The sequence below is a fragment of the Corapipo altera genome, unplaced genomic scaffold (genome assembly GCF_003945725.1).
Source record: "Corapipo altera isolate COAL_440 unplaced genomic scaffold, ASM394572v1 44b, whole genome shotgun sequence".
Classification (NCBI taxonomy): domain Eukaryota; kingdom Metazoa; phylum Chordata; class Aves; order Passeriformes; family Pipridae; genus Corapipo; species Corapipo altera.
In genome coordinates this window covers 2,583,832-2,600,090 of record NW_020884932.1, presented here as the reverse complement: position 1 = coordinate 2,600,090, position 16,259 = coordinate 2,583,832, and the positions used below count along the sequence as shown (strand labels likewise).

The following is a 16,259-nucleotide window of genomic DNA, read 5'->3' as shown; positions in this document are numbered from 1 at the left end:
ATATATTCACTGAAATTTATTCACTGAAAAGTAACTTCAAGCTGTGTCTCAGGTCTCATAAATAAAGAAAATACTTATAACTTATTTACAGGAGGGTAACCAACTTTACGGGTCAGAAATAGCATTTTTATCATACAGCTACAAATTTTTCTTCTGAAATTAAATTCTTTTGAGACTTTTTTTTTTTGTGGAGTCAGCAAAAGCTATTTTAAGTGCAGTTCATCAGCATCCACAAACCTGGCTGCCTGTGCTGTTGCCTATATGGGTGAACTAGGATAAATGGAAGACAGACGTGTAATATGAAATGGTTGCATGACTAAAGTAGAAACAAGCACTGGCTCCACATCTCTCTGAGTTGCTGGAAAAGATATTCTTATCATTCGCCTGCCTCCTCACTGGGGGAAAATGAGTGTCTGTAGGTTTTCCAGAGTAAAAGTCCGAGAAGAATCAGGTGCCCTGGAGAATACAACCACCTTTGCCTTCAAACACTTTAGCATTTGGAAACATGGCATCATCTATCTGGGATCCCTATGGTTTTAAGGTCCTGTGTCAAAGGGCACCCACTTCTTTCACAGATATTATAAGAAAGCTTAAATTTCAAGTGGATATTTATGGGAAATGTAAGGAGGAAGCAATGAATCTTTGTTGAGCACAGGAATATCATATAGCATTGCAAAGGGACTTTGCTCTTGTCCTCATCCTGTGTTCTCCACTAAAGGGAAAGATGAAGAATAAACAGCCATCTTCATCACGTTTGCTCAGTTGCTTTAGTTACCAATGTTCAAAATTAAACCATAAGGAATTGAGTCACTTCATTCACCCATCTTGTCTGAGTTAAAAGGCCTTGGTCAGTGCTACATCGTCACAGATAGGGCTGCTCTTGGAACTTGGCCTGCAGTGCAGACAAGGACTATCACAGCTGCCATCCAAGGAACGACCTCGTTGCTGCTGTAAAACATTTGCTTGAATTTGCTTTGTTTTTCTGATGCTATCTTTAAATGTGGTGACTGTTACCCTCAGAAGGGTGAGAGAGTGAATCCCTGATACTCTCTGCAAATAGAAGCCTGGCAGCATATTCTTAACAGATGTTGCACTGCTATTTTCTCTGGGTACTTGCCAAAGTAAGCTCAAAGCATACCCACCAATAAGCTGGCATTTAGAAAAGCACTCCAAAACAGCCACAGCTGGATGATCTATTCACCAACATTCTTCTTTCCATTCCCCACCCATCAAAAGGATTTGCTGCAAAATGATTAATTGCTTTACCACCATCTGTGCTCAGGTTCCATTAGTAACCCAGGTGTTTCAGGAGAGCCTGGTCCTGCACAAGCTATGTCCAATTACTGCTTGCTGATACATCAGTCCAGCTAAGCAAGCCTGGAAAATGCAACACATGACCAAACACTCTCAGAACAAATTAACCTCTACAAAAACCAGGCATGTCACACCTCAGGAACAAATCAACTCCTACATAAACAGGTACTTCATGTCCTATCCCACCAGAGTTAACTACTGACAAATAAAAGGAAAAGATCTGGTCAGGCCACAGTTGCTTTGCACAGGTTGCTGAACAGTCTTTACCTTGCTTGCTGACAGACGCTGCAAATCCAAGCCTTCTCCTTCTTCTGATAAGTACTGCAGTTCTTGCAGATGTTGTACTTGCAGTCTTGGCACTGTCGCTTGCTGTTGATAAGAAATGTGAAAGGGGAACAGCAGCGAATACAGCAGTGCTCGTTGAACTTCTGCTGCTTGGAAAGGATGCTGCACTTACTACCCTCTTCATCCAACTTCTGCTTCATCTCACTGAAATAAAAAGCAAAAGAACAAAAATGTAAACAAGATTTCAATGGCAAATCTTTCTCCTCTTTCCACATATTCATGTTATAATCTTCAAATAACTTTTGCAGATGCGAAATAAATGTCAGAAACGCATATTCTAAATTTAGAATGGGGAAGCAAAAACTCCTGCGTTCCCTGGAGTCACCCATGTGCAACCCATTTAAACTCTCTGAGTCGCAAACCAGGGTAAAATTTACTCTGCTCCAGAGAGACAACCCTCAGGAGAGCCAGGCTGCTATGACAGGTATTCCATTTCTGCCAAGCCATAGTGTCATTTAATAACACACCATTTCAGAGAGATTTGGGTGCTTTTCTAGTTAGGACCAATACTAAGACAACTACCGACTCTGAAAGTGTTTGCAGACAGTCTGTATAAAGTTTCCTGTACTCCAGCAGAAAGGCTCACTTATTAAAAAAAAACTAAACTAAAATAAATTGTGTATGCATGGTATTAAGTACTTTGCTATCTTCCATTTTACAGTGCTTTTGATATTTACAAATGAGGCAATATATTCTGTGATAACAGTAATAAAAAAGCATGCAGAAGGAAGAGTTGTGTAAGCAGACAAGCCTGCAAATTCATCACATGTTTTCTGGTATGTACAACTAGGATATACTCTAAGAGAAGAAAAAATCAGAATTAATGAAAAACATGTAAAATAAAAGGTTATAAAACAGCATGCTTCCATTCATTCTTGCAGTTTCTCAGAATTAGTGGTGACTATCTTACTATTTTCAATTGCTAATAAAAACCACTTTTAAGACTAGAGTAACACAGAGGTCTAAACAAAATTTAAAGGTACCACAAGACACAGACTAAGTTGCAGGAAGACACAGTCATGACATGCTGACTTACACTTAAATTAAATGTCTTGCTACAGGAAAAAAAAGGAACACACTTATTGCATACTTATTCAGGAACTCAACCAAGATAATCTATAGACATCATTATGAGCCAAGCCTGGAATATTAAAAAGGATCACATTACTGGGCTATACATCTTATTTGCCACTTCTGCCTCAGATTCATAACTCAAAATAAAAACAGCCTCTTTTATAAAATTCTGACAGGTAAATTCTAAATGTCAAGTCTAAAAAACAATTAGTGATCTAAAGCATACAATATTTGATCTTGCACATGTATCATATTTAAGCATAATCCCAATATATGCCTTTTATAAATTTAAAATTTGAAAACAATGTATGTATCTATTGCTTGTTCCCTGTATAAGGGTTTGACTGTTTTAGACTGCTCAAATCCAGATAAATACTCTTTGGACTTTCATTCAGTAATATTTCTTTGTGATTTTGTTGTCCAGATGGCAAAACACACTCCACATTTTTACAGAACGTGAAAGATGAAAAAAGTAAGACATTATCATCTAAGTGAGGAAATACCTAAAATATGCAAGTCAAACTGGCTTCCTCGTGTAAACAGATAGAACTATGCCACAGATTAAATGGGATGGTTAGACTAGTTTGTCTTATCTCCATTGTTCCCTCCTACCATGGTACTACATGGACAATCTCTCTTGGGAAGCAGTAGGGGAAGTGAACTGTTCCCCATGTCGCCCCTTCATCCATAGCACGCATGCTAATCTGCAGCAATGGAGTGAGACAGAGCAATGTTCCTTCACGGAAGGTCAGGTGGGAACCCTAGGTCCCAGAAGAGAAGGTGATGAAGGTGAGGGCTGTATGATTCACAGAGAAATTCTGGCATGGAAAAGCATCGGCAGCCCAAAGTGCTGCAAAATTTGCTTCAGGATGGAGACCCCAGGCAGCAGGCTGGCCTCCCCATAAGATGAGAACAGCTAAGGAGTTGAGGTCAGGAGGAGTGGTGAAAAAAGAGGTTTTTGTTCTTATGGAGTTCTATTATCTGCTAGAGTTAGTAACATTGATACTTGGTAGCATCAGCTCCCATACTAAACAATGTCATGCTCAGTGTCATTTGAACCCTAATTAGGGCTCTAATGCGTGATTGCAAGATAAATCACAGAAGCAAAGTCACCAATTAAAGGTGCTCCAATAACGTTCACACAATATAAAAACAGGAATTTCATTCATGACAGAGTTAATAAAGCCTGATACCTAGAAAAAGCTGAGCACACACATCAGAACAACATTAATTACATTTCTCTCCTCCATCAGGCTGCCAACATTCATTACAGTGGTAGAACCTCAATATCATTAAGGCATCTGCCTCAATGTTAAATAAAACTAAAATTGGGCAACGAATTAAAAAAGTAAATAGGATAGGTTTGGACAGGCTGGCGGATAAAGAGCATGACAGAAAAAGCCTTATTTCCACAGGAAACCAGGCAGAACAGAAAAGAAAGCAATGCACATCCCTCTGATAGCTGTAACAAATTAAGGCTCTCATGCACTGCCTGCCAAAGACTATTCTAGTTCCTATAAGGAGTCAAATGGCAAAGGGGACCACCAACTGGACTTGTCATTTCAAGCCAAAATGCTACGGTCCACACTCTTTCCTTGGAAGCAAAACATGGGTTTCATATGAAAGCAAAGTGCTGCACAACTCTGGTAGTCAACTCAACCTGCCTGGCTTGAGGAAAATTAGTCAAAATGAAAAATAAGCTCTGGTTTACTCCCAGCAATATGTGAAAACCTAACTCGTACATGACTCCAGCTGGATGATTACTGTGAGTGGGATAATTAATGCAGGCTTTAATCTCAATACACTGAGAAAGTTGCACTGAAATTCAGGAGTTACAAATTGAAGCTCAAGGCATCCTGAGTTTGAAAGTCTCAGACTTTGCTTTCAGAACGTTCAAATGGCTTGGTACAAGAAGATTGTAAGAATGGTCTAAGGAAAGGAGAGGAGTCAATCTCTCATGCAGTGAAACTCACTTCCAAAAAGATGACAGCCACCTGTGCAGAAGCTATTTCTACAAAGCAGGTCAAACCACCCAGTCATTGCAAACATTCCCCCTTCCTTCCCATGCAACACCTTTTCCCTCAACAAAACACAGATGAGGGGGATGGGACAGAGAAAAAAAGGGAGAAGAGCACACTCATGTGTGCATACTTCCCCAATGAGGGAATGTAATGTATTTATAGATACAGACATATATATATTATGCGTGCAAATAAAACAAGCAACAAAAAAGACTGCATGAAAAATGTCCCTTTTGGGGAAAGCACAGAAGAGTGGGAACCACAAATGACAGAATTTATTCACATCACAAGTGATAACTGATGGTGCTCAGCTACTATGGTTATGTGTAACATAGTAATAGGCATCTGTGGAGAACCCCTGCTGTTTGAATGAATCTCAGATTGAATTTCATTTTCAGCCTTGAGTGGTTGCATTTCACTGATTGCTTACAAATACTAAAGAAGCAAAAAGTACTAACAGATACCCAATAAGTCTGTCACTAAAACTAAAATTCTGTCAAAAATTGTTTTATTGAACTATAAGTTCAACACATATGCAGATGCATATTTAGATTTTTCCAGAGGCTTTTATCAATTAATTTACATCGTTTGCATAAAAAATATGTAATTAATTTCAGTGAATGTTTGGGGTGATAAACTCCTGGCATGCAATTCCCACACAGTCAGGTTAGGAATACTTTCCAGCATACTGTTTTGGATGAAGGTTTTGCTATTATATTCTGAGGGTGAATAGCTGTCTTCCCCTCATCACCCACTATGTTTTTGTGACCTTTTAAAATATAAATTAAATAGCTTTCATTGGCATGGTTTATTCCTTCTTAGTGTCTTCGAGGATCTTAACTGAATTTGTGGGAAGAATGAGATTCTGCTTTGCTGATTTGCAAGTCGTATGGTAGGTTAGGTATCATGTTATGCTGAAGATGGGTATGCCACAGTAGATTGCAAAGGAGGACATTGCTGAAATGTGGCTGGTGAGTTGTGCAGACATGCAACATGCCTCATCGCATGACTACTCTTTAGCAGCTGAGCAACAGCCTGCCTGAAATACCTTGCCTGATAAGTCATCCTTGGATCCTAGGAACGGCATCCCCTTTTGTTTCTACAAATAACACTACTTCAGACTTGTAAAAGTAGGATGAAACTTGGTAAACTGAAGCTACAGGATTGCCTTCCTTACTCTTCACTGCCACTGATTTACAGAGTGATTTGTCCAAAGTCACAAGCTTTTTACATGCTTTATTTTAACTGCTGTACAATAGCAATAACAGCAAAAGTCAAAATGGCAATAATAAACTTGTTTTGTCTACATATATAGATAAATATATCATAGAATCATTTATGTTTGTAAGGACCTTTAAGATCATCAAGTCCAGATGTTAACCCAGCACTGCCAAGTCAATCACAAAACCATGTCCCTAATTTGACAGATCTACATGTCTTTTAAATACCTCCAGGAATGGTGACTCCACCATTTCCCTGGGCAGCCTCTTTCCATGCTCAATAAACATTTAGGTGAAGAATTTTTTCCTAATATCCAATCTAAACCTTCCTTGGCACAACTTGAGGCCATTTCCTCTTGTCCTATCCCATGTTATGTGGGAGGAGAAACCGACCCCCACCTCCACTACAAACCTTCTTTCAGTTAGTTGTAGAACACCTTTACAGTATCTTTCATTTAGTGACTATTCGAGTCTCCTTCCTTGGAAGTATTTTAAAGCTGTCTCTGGTTACAATCCTGAGTACCATGATCTCTAGGAGACCCTGTTTGAGCAGGGAATGTCGGACTAGATGACCTCCAGCAGTCCCTTCCAACCTTACCCATTCTGTGATTCTGTCATACAGTCCTCTCCACTGCTCTACTATAGTAAACAACATATTTACAACTGATGCTCAGAGCAAATGACCCTCAAACTTTTCTTATCACAAGACCTGATTGCCTTATCTAAATAAAATTCTATTTCAAGTCACTTTTACAGTATACAGCAAATTGAGTTCCTACTTACAACCAAGTAGGATAAGATGTATTCCGTGCATTATTGTAATACTGAATGTTCATTCTTTGGACTTAATACTACTTACTACTATTCTGGTGGGATTAAACAGGACTGAGGCATTTTTTCTGTGCTATTGCAACGGCCTCAGCTTCAAAAACAGGCTGGCAGGTTTAAACATAATTCTTTAGTGTTTGCCTGAACAACATCTTCTCCTATAACAAATTTCTTTAAAACAATTGGTATTTTGCATGTCCTGAATACAGAAACTTTTTTTTGTTGTTGTTTTGAACCAGCAGTGTGACAAGGATCATTTTCTCACTGAGCTACAGCTGGATACTCACAAAGCTCTCTGACTGTAATTATTCTATATTTTAGTAAATGAAACAAATCCTAGATGACCCTGTATGCTTCCCACCAAGGACATTACTGTGATTACATACTCAAGGGCTGGGGCAGGTGGAGCTATAACCTCAAACTGCAAAGCCAACAATAATACACATGTTGACAACTTGCCATAATAAGATGATACTGTGAAGTTTAAAAAAAAAAGCTTGAAAGAAGCCTATGATGAGTTTGAGAAACAATTTAAAAAAGCCTTTGCTGCATATATAAGGCTAGGATGATCAAACTCCAAGCCTCTCCACTGGTTGCAGCAATGAAAGGGAGTCCATAAAACAGCAGACCATGGTCAGGTATATGACAACATAATGCTAGGAAAACCCACCTGTTTTTCATATAACAAGGAGAACAGTTCCTGGTGAAAATCTGATAATTGGCTTGAGCTCCAAGACAGTCTGTATATGCAAATCTGACTGCCAGGCTCCCTGAAACCCAGCTCTCTGCTCTTCTCTAAGGGCTTCTCTGAGCCCAGTTATTGCAGCTAGCTTACTCTTATCTCCATTTCAGACTGGCACCTGGCAGTGTAAAGGTAAAGTCCAGCTGGACTGCTTCCCATTTGCTCTGCTACTTTCTTAGGTGATGGACAAATACAATTTTTCCTACTATTTAATCATCTTTTATTTTCCCCAGTAGAGTAGAGGTTAAATCTATTCTAGTTGCCTGCACAGGATAAGAGGAAAATAGAGGGACAATGTTCTAGGAGTTACAAAAGAATCCTATTTCCTTCACATCACTCCCTCCTGCTGAACAGAGGAGCAGTGCTTTGACCACAGGTTATCAAGGACAGGTAGAAACTTTCTCCTTCCGTACTACAGATGAGGGCTTCTGTTTCCTGTCCTCTTAATTCAAATTACAACTGTTTCATAGGATAAGCTACTTTTTATCCATTTGGCACTGAAGCCTTTTTTCCTTCAAAGAATAATGAGCAGGCAGCATACACTGAAAAGTGCTTTTCTTAGGGGAGCAGTGTTCAGCTCAGCTGTGTAACTGGTTGTCTCTCTTCTCTGCATTTGTTTGCACTATTTTACCTCCCAAACTAGAAGATCACCAATTTGTCTCAAAACTGGTTTTAATCTTAGTTTGACAACTGTTAAGAGCCTTAAAACATTGTTTCCGTCCACAGAAGAGAATGCCTTCAGTCACTCTTCTATCTAGGCATCCTTAATACTCACCTATACATAACAAGCTATTGAGGCATTTTGCTTAGCACAAAAATCTGCATTTCTGCATATTCTGGAGAGCAGGTGAACAAGTTCTGATGTGCTTGTTCCCAGCCTTTCAGAGAAACCATTTTTTCCAGCTGCACCTCATGTTTTTCCACTCCCACAGGCAATCCAGACTTGGTCTGTTGTGCTGGGAGTTTCCTTGGGTTACAGAGATCAGCTAAAAATATAAGTTCCACCAATACTCTCTAAACTACAATATTGGAGGAAAAAGGGCTTTCCATATTCAGAGGCTAACATGCATACAGTATTCCCATCTCTGCTCGCCAGACCTGCCAGATATGTACCAAATGCTGGAGCTGTGGTATAGATCCTTTAATTCATAGACAACATGATGTCACTTACTCCTTGTCTACTAGTACAATGAGGAGTTGTCACAGGCTGACTGTGACTGAAATTTCTCTCCCATTCACAATTTTTCAATTTGATGTTCAAGATTCCAGATTGTGATTGCAAGAAGTGGTTCACACCTCTGCCCTTGCTTCCTTTTTCCTTCTCCCAACCTCACAGACCCCAGAAGTAGACCAACCAGGTTAGTAAAATGCTGCTAAATTTAGGGAAAACACTGTAAGGTTTACAAGCCCGACTCCTGGGTAGGGGTCAGAGAGAACTAGCCAAAATTGCCAAGGACAGCTCCTCAGCGTTTTATCCCTTCCATGTTCTTTGTATCTCTCAATGTGTGGCATGATGCAAAGAGTGGTGAAGCTATATGCTGACAGGGTCATACATCTTTCCTGCCTGTGGTGTACAGTAAGAACCAAATTCTCCCAGTAGGTGTATGCCTCCATCGTTATTTACTATCTTAGGGTTCAGGGCTATTTTTTTTCTGCTGCCTCTTCTTCTCAAGTAGTTTATTCTTCTCTATCAGAATGGGCATCTAAACACAACTCCCAGAGAGTGCTACACCATCAACTCACCCTCCTTTCGTTTCTCTTACATCTTTGCTAAATTGTCCCTGGTGAAACTCTACTCACTCTCTTTGAAGAAGTAGAGCACAGGATAGTACTATGTCCCTTTACAGCAGAAACCAAGTTAATTCATTATCTTAAAATCAGAGCCTTTTTTTCTATGCTCTTATCAACGCTGTCACGATTGTGCCTCATGCTATATTTAACACTTAGTACATGAAGTAGCATTCTACACATTGCTGGTACTATCAAAAAGCTGTGTTAGCACACCTACAAACACACCGCTTGCATTTGGGGAGCCTTCGTAGAACATACATCACTTTAATCTGTTCAGAGAGGTATCAGTCCAGCAGCAGTAGCAGACTTTAAGAGAGAACTGGACAGCAGGGAGTGTAACATAAATGGGAGTAGGAGGAAAGGTAACATCAAAAACATTCTAAAGCAGAAGAGCAAAACACAAAGTCTTTGGGGGGGAGATGGGGATTTGAGCACTTAGAAACTCATAAATAGTTATGAGTAGGTCACTTGTACAAAAATCAGGAAAATTAATATTTCACTGATTCTTTTACCTAAATCTTACTAACATCTCTTGAGGTTTTTTTTCTCTTCAGCTTTTCATTTCTATAATATTAAGTTTCTATAACATTAATGGGTATTCCTATAAAATCTCACTTTTTGATTTCCTTCTCTTTTCAAAAGTAGGAGCAAACACTGATAGTGCTGCATACATACTGTGCTACGATCTGGTCTTACGAAATTCTTTACAATTGTTGTCCAAGTTTTGTCTTTTTGTTGCGTAACTCAAAAGGCCTACAATGATATCCCATTGCCCTTAAAAATCAGTGCTATAGATTCAGCAACTACTGTACATTCGAACCAAACACTGTGTCCCACAGCATTGCAGTTACTAATGGTATGAAACCTGTCAAAGAAAAAGTAACAGAGGCAGACATATTTAAGATGAGCTGACTAGCATGAAACTTCAGAGGTTTCATAGGATAGCAAAGTATTTAGGAACTTAAAATAACTTACTTTTATGTTTCTCTCGAGTTAAATGAGGTGCAAGAATAAAACCTTATTTCAGTATTTTTCAAACTAGCCTTTGCAGCAACAGTGTGCAGACTAAGTGGACTCCATATTACCCTACTGACAATACCCCATCTGCCTCAACTGATGTTCCTCAAAGCTGAATGAATTAACTCTAAAAGACCTAACTCTATGCCCTAACTTTAAAAAATACAGCTATCCTTCTACAACCAGAGACACCATCATAAAAAAAAGTTAACTTCATAAAAACATATCGCAGATTCTGTGGACAATCTCTTTCTAAAATGAAAAGAAATCCATCACAATGGAAATGTTCTGGTGGTTTTACTTTTGGTTTGGGGTTCTTTGGTTTGTGTTTTTGTTGGTTTTGTTTGGTTGGTTTTGTTTGTTTGTTTTTAAGATTTGCAAAATACTTCTTATCATGGGAAAATAATTGCACTGAAACCTTCATATTTCTTATTAAATACCATAAAATAAATTTTGTGAAGACTAACCTGTGGAAGGTTTGTGGTAATCACAGCTGAACCAATTAAACCGCTCATAGAACCAGAAAAATGACAACATACTCAACACTTAGCTTAGTCAAAAAAAATGCATATCAAGTACTGCATTTGCTAGAGAGAGAATGGATCCAGCCAGCACCAAGATATGCTGTGGTTTGCTTGCCCCAGAACAGTACCTTGTTTGTTCTATCAGGTTCTATCTGTTAACAATTTCATGCTCAGGTAAAGCCATTTCACAAAATGAGTGACTCCTGCTGTATTACTCTACAGACACCATGCTAGTGGCTATTAAAGGATGTTTCTTTTTCTGTTGCTGGCACAAGCACTATTAGTTCGTTTCTGTCATCAGCTGGAACTGACTGACATGTTAGAGTGCAGATAAAATGAAATAAATAATATACTGGTATTATTTTAAATTCCTCCTCATTTTGTAAACCCATAAATTGTCAAGAGACATTGTATTTAACCCCATTTTCTTTTGTCATGTTGGATATCACAGGAGCACAGACTGTGTACCACATTTAACTGAAAGGCTTTGAAATCTTCTGCAGGTAATTGGAGCAGTGAGCATGAGGCAGGTTTAGCACTACAGAGCAGATACTCTGGAGAGCTCTGGGGATATTGGAAATCTCCACATGAAAGCTAAAATGATCTTTTCCAAGACACAGTGCTGAGAGTACGAACTCCTTTGCCCTCCCATTCTAATACTGTCACATGGGACACATGAAAATAAATCTGGGTTTTAACATACTTTTTCCCCCTCACTCTTTCCTCACGTGTGTTCTCCTATCTCAGTTAAAGATTGGTCTGCAGCAAGATACGGTGTTCTGAGGTGAAATAATTCATCAGTGTTGGGGTCAAGCACTTCTGCTGCAGGTGCAGAACCTTCTGGGTAAATCCTGGGTTTAACTGAGAATGGCCAAAAGGTGTTTATCCTTGCTGGACATCAACCGCAAGCTAAAAAATTTTCCCCCTTTTTCCCTATTTCATTCATACTGAACCACTGACCACTACTATCTGAGTGATTTTTCAAATAATTTCACCTGCATATGCCACAGCCCCACAATGTGACTACAGAATGGTAAGCTTCAATTATCATTTACAATAGCATATTGTGACACCTTCCTCTTAGATTACAAACATGTATACTTTATGTGATACTACCCTATTAAACTGCCTAACAACCTAGCAAAACATCATTTGTTTTACCACCTTTCTTATATGCCTTCCCACATTTGGTAGGGATTTATTGTAACATAAACATTTGCTACATTCCCCTCTATCTCATTTCCTCTCAATAAATGTCATTTTGCTCTCCCCGAAGTGTATTTCTCACTGCCTGCCTGATATTTTTTTGAACTAGTATATCAATGTTTCTTGCCTCTTTTAGCTAATTATAGTATAATTTTATTTTATCCTTCAATGTCCTTTCCAAGTAATTTCCAGAAACAGCAAGAAGTTTATAAAACTGCACTGCATCAACAGCATTGATAACTACTTACCACAAACAGCTTATTTGACAAATAAAATCCTCAGCCTAAAAGCTTTCTATTCCCTGGCATTTACTGGTATCCTACATATGAAGCAACCAAAGTGCAGTTCTAAAAGTCTCTTTAATGCATTATTTTTGTAGCAGTCATTCTCTGTTTACCATTTTGCAGCTTATAATAGTGTATTTCATCACATATTTAATCCTATCTTTTTTCTCCTTGTAGCAAGTGGAAAAATAGTTTAACAGAACTAATTCTCAGGTGCATCTAATTTTAAAGGGATAAAACCTTAATTCCTAGCCATATATTTACCAGCTTCCTCTGATTATTTCATTGTAAAGGAAAGGAAAGTATTCAACAAATGCTGGTACACTTGCACAATTGACCTGCATTCTCCCCTGCCATTTGTCACACTTTGTTCCCCTCCCTTTGTGCCTCTCACTGAAGAATTTCACCTTTCTCCTACCAGGTCCTGACTTTCAGTACAGAGCCATACCTGGAGAATGATAAATACAGATAAGCATTCTTTAGAATAGAGTATTGTTCAATTCAAAGAGACCAAAAATATTTAGTGAAAACATTTTTTTTTAAAATGTATATACTCTTCCATCATGCTTACATGCAATACATTCTTTGCATCACTTGTGGCATCTGTGAGTCTATCCTTTGGAATCCAATTTTTTGCCCATATCAGCTTGACAAATTTCATTTAATAATAGAAACACTCCTACTACCTTGAACAGTTCTCTCAGTGCTCCTTTCACAGTGCCATCTGGCTGGACCTTGTGAAACACAATTCATAGCCTGGCTAGCGTACAGCAGGAGAGTAACTGAGACATCGACTCTGAAAAGCTCTGAAGTATTTGCTGTGAGTCATTTTTCCCTCTTCCTGGCTGAACTTCCAGCAACACAGACCTACAAAGATTTGCTCTAGAATCAGTGTTGTTACTTGGCCCTTCCCAGCAGAACACACAGCACAGTAAACAAGCGCAGGCAGCAGAGCAAACAGCAGAGCTCACTAAGAAAGTGGGTCTCACAGCCTGACAAGTCAGAGCATCAGACTGAGTTTGTGTTGTTCAAAATAGCACCACAAAGACGTTCATCCTGGTGTGTGGGCAGACAAGATGAGTAATGCTACATACTCAAGGGCTTTCTGCCCCATGAAGTTGGCTTTAAAATTTGCCCATCCCGACCACTGCCTTCCCAGAGAGTGGTTACCACTCCAGAACCCAGGCGGGATGGACACACTGGGAAAGTCATATCCTCCACAAGCATGGGGAACACAACATAGACAAATCTGTGTGGGTGTCCTCCCACATCAATGTCCACTGAGTATTTTGCCACTTCCTGTAACAACCATGAGAACCCTAATGTGCCACAAGGAGAAAGCAGAAGGCATCACAAATGGGCCATCCCTGGGATTGTTTCAGGTGAAATCCCCCCTATGCAATCCTAGGAGCACACAAGAGGTTCCCATTAACTTGGTCTCCGTGTGAATTCCTTGCAACTGTAGCACTTAACTGTGTATTTTCAAGAAGTCCATACATGCATAGCTCCCAAAGTCCACTTCCCTAGTCCAACAACTCTTCATGCTGCCCATGCTTCTAACGTATAGTAAATACTGTTCTTAGATATTCCACGCAGTCTCTGCAATTCAAGTAGCTTAAAGATTGCAAGGCAAGGCCTGTGATTCCAAACAGTCAACATGTGTTAAAAAATAAAACTTTTGGTAAATTTAAGCCCATAAACAATAGTAAGTATATAGTAGTATAGTTATCTCTGTGCTCTCTTAAGTATAGAGATTGTTTGCAATATCCATGTAGGTTTTGTTTGCTTGTTTTAAAGCCAAAGACTTTTAAGCTTAAAATTACCACTTACCTGTATTGTACACAAGAAAGTATTTTGGCAGACAAAAGAATCTATTTTCACGGAATGCATTTTATATTTAACATGATGTGTTACCCGGATGTGTTTCATATCAACAATATTAATACTTTCTGAAAGCAGTATCATATCCCCCAGAGAAATGTCTGCAAAGGGGCAGGAAATATCAACAGCACCTCCACCTCCCCACCCAAACACACATATTTAGGGTAGTCCTTTAAAAAATATTGGCATAGGCTATTCCTATGGTAACACCTATATTTAACAAAGACACAATCGTCAGTTAACACTTTTATAATACTTCAAATATCTCACAGTTAATGTTCTTAACTTAATATAGAAACTTTTTATTATGGGAATGTTTTTGCAAATTTAATAACATATTGAGATTTTAACATATAAAAGAATGTACACTAATGGATTGAAAGCCAAGAAACCGCACACACAAAAAAAGGACAAGCTAATAATTCAGAATTTATTTAGAAGATAATCATCTTTATTTCGTAGCTGTGACTACAAATGCAGCTATTTAGCTTTATTCTGCATATGTGTGTAAGCATGCATACAGAGATAGACAAACTGCATTGTTCAATATTCCTTGCAAGTGAATACTGGGAATCTCACCCACCTAATAGTCCCCATACCCCATCCCCATGGAAACATAGTACTAAAGACTGTCCTTGACAAGGCAATTCAGCTATAGAAGAGGAAACATAGCCAAGTTACCAGATAAAGGGGATAGTATGGAACTAGTAACTAAAGTCCCGCTGTGCAGATGCTCCTACAGCTCGATGAAACCCAGTAACTCTTTCTCAGCCTTGACAGGACACAGAAGGCTACAGACAGTGAACTTTACCAGAGTAGAAAGGATGCAGGGGAACATCGTAAATCTGCCTTTTTTCATTCCTCCTCTTGGCCTCTTTATGCTCTCTGCTCTTTCCAATTAGGTATCTATCAACCTGAAGTACAGCAAATATACTTCAGTGGGATGGTTTTGGTGAATGGTAAAAAAAACTGAAATAACACAAAAACTTTCAAAGAATGGAAATTTGCCTCATTCGTGATTAGAGTTCAGAAAGATGATTAGGTGGTGCATATTTGGAAAAGATAGAATGGTTCTTCACTATTTTTTAAATTATGTGTTTGAAATTTTAAAAATGTCAGGTTTTGTTCTGACTTTTTTATAATAAAAGAGTTGCAAATATTATTATTCAGTTCTTCTGTGGATAGTACCATTCAGATATCTGTTGCCTCTCTTCTCTCCCTTGTGCATTTTCTCTCTTCAAAAGCAGCAGATGGAAGACATCTCCCTTGTGGGGAGTTTATGACACAGTCAGACCCCAGACTTGGTTCATGTACTTGGCACCGACCCTCTGGCTACGTCTGAATTTTCAAGAGCTGCTTGCACCAGGAGCAGATCAGTAGACTGAACTAGACAATGCTGAAGCCCTACACCTACACAGCACATAGTTCTGCAGCTTTGCTGCAGGGAAGACAGTACGATTCCCTGCACCAAATATTCCCACATTACACACAGTTTGAACCTGTCTGAATGCATGATTTACTGGTTCAGAAACACTGACTCAGTTACTTCCAAAAGGAATCTACCTTGTGCACACCAAAACTAGCCTGTGACGTAAACCATGGTGTGATAAGCGAGGAGGAGTAGGCTTGCTCCAAAACAGCTCTAAACTAAAATGCTATCATAACTGCAGTCATAGACAACTAGAAGTGGCTCTCTCAACACAGGTTGAGCAGGTCATTTTTCATTAACAGGACAATAATAAACTTATCTACTGATGGTTTGGAAAACCATTTCGATACCTGCAGTGTACCTAGACATCACTTACATGTGGCAAAGTTTTATACATTTCTACATCTATCTTGCTGACAGTTAACAGAGATGCATGATGCTGATTTCTAAAAATATATAAGAAGAAGAAGAAGTTTCTGATTAGGAATTATTTTTCTTTTAAAATAATTCAGTGGGGCACAAGACTTACTCATGGGCTTTTGAAAACTTCCCTTGAAATAACATTAGAAGTTCAATGTATCAT

The 16,259-nt window shown here is 38.9% G+C and overlaps 1 protein-coding gene across 5 annotated transcripts in view; it reads right to left on the bottom strand.

Annotated features, from left to right (window-relative positions):
* MYRIP (myosin VIIA and Rab interacting protein) overlaps positions 1–16,259 on the bottom strand; it is a 211,475-nt gene that overhangs the window by 115,012 nt on the left and 80,204 nt on the right. For all 5 annotated transcript variants that reach the window (XM_027659501.1, XM_027659500.1, XM_027659496.1 and 2 more), the window contains exon 3: positions 1,582–1,803. In XM_027659501.1, the coding sequence (XP_027515302.1) occupies positions 1,582–1,803 (222 nt within the window). The remainder of the gene's footprint in view (positions 1–1,581; positions 1,804–16,259) is intronic.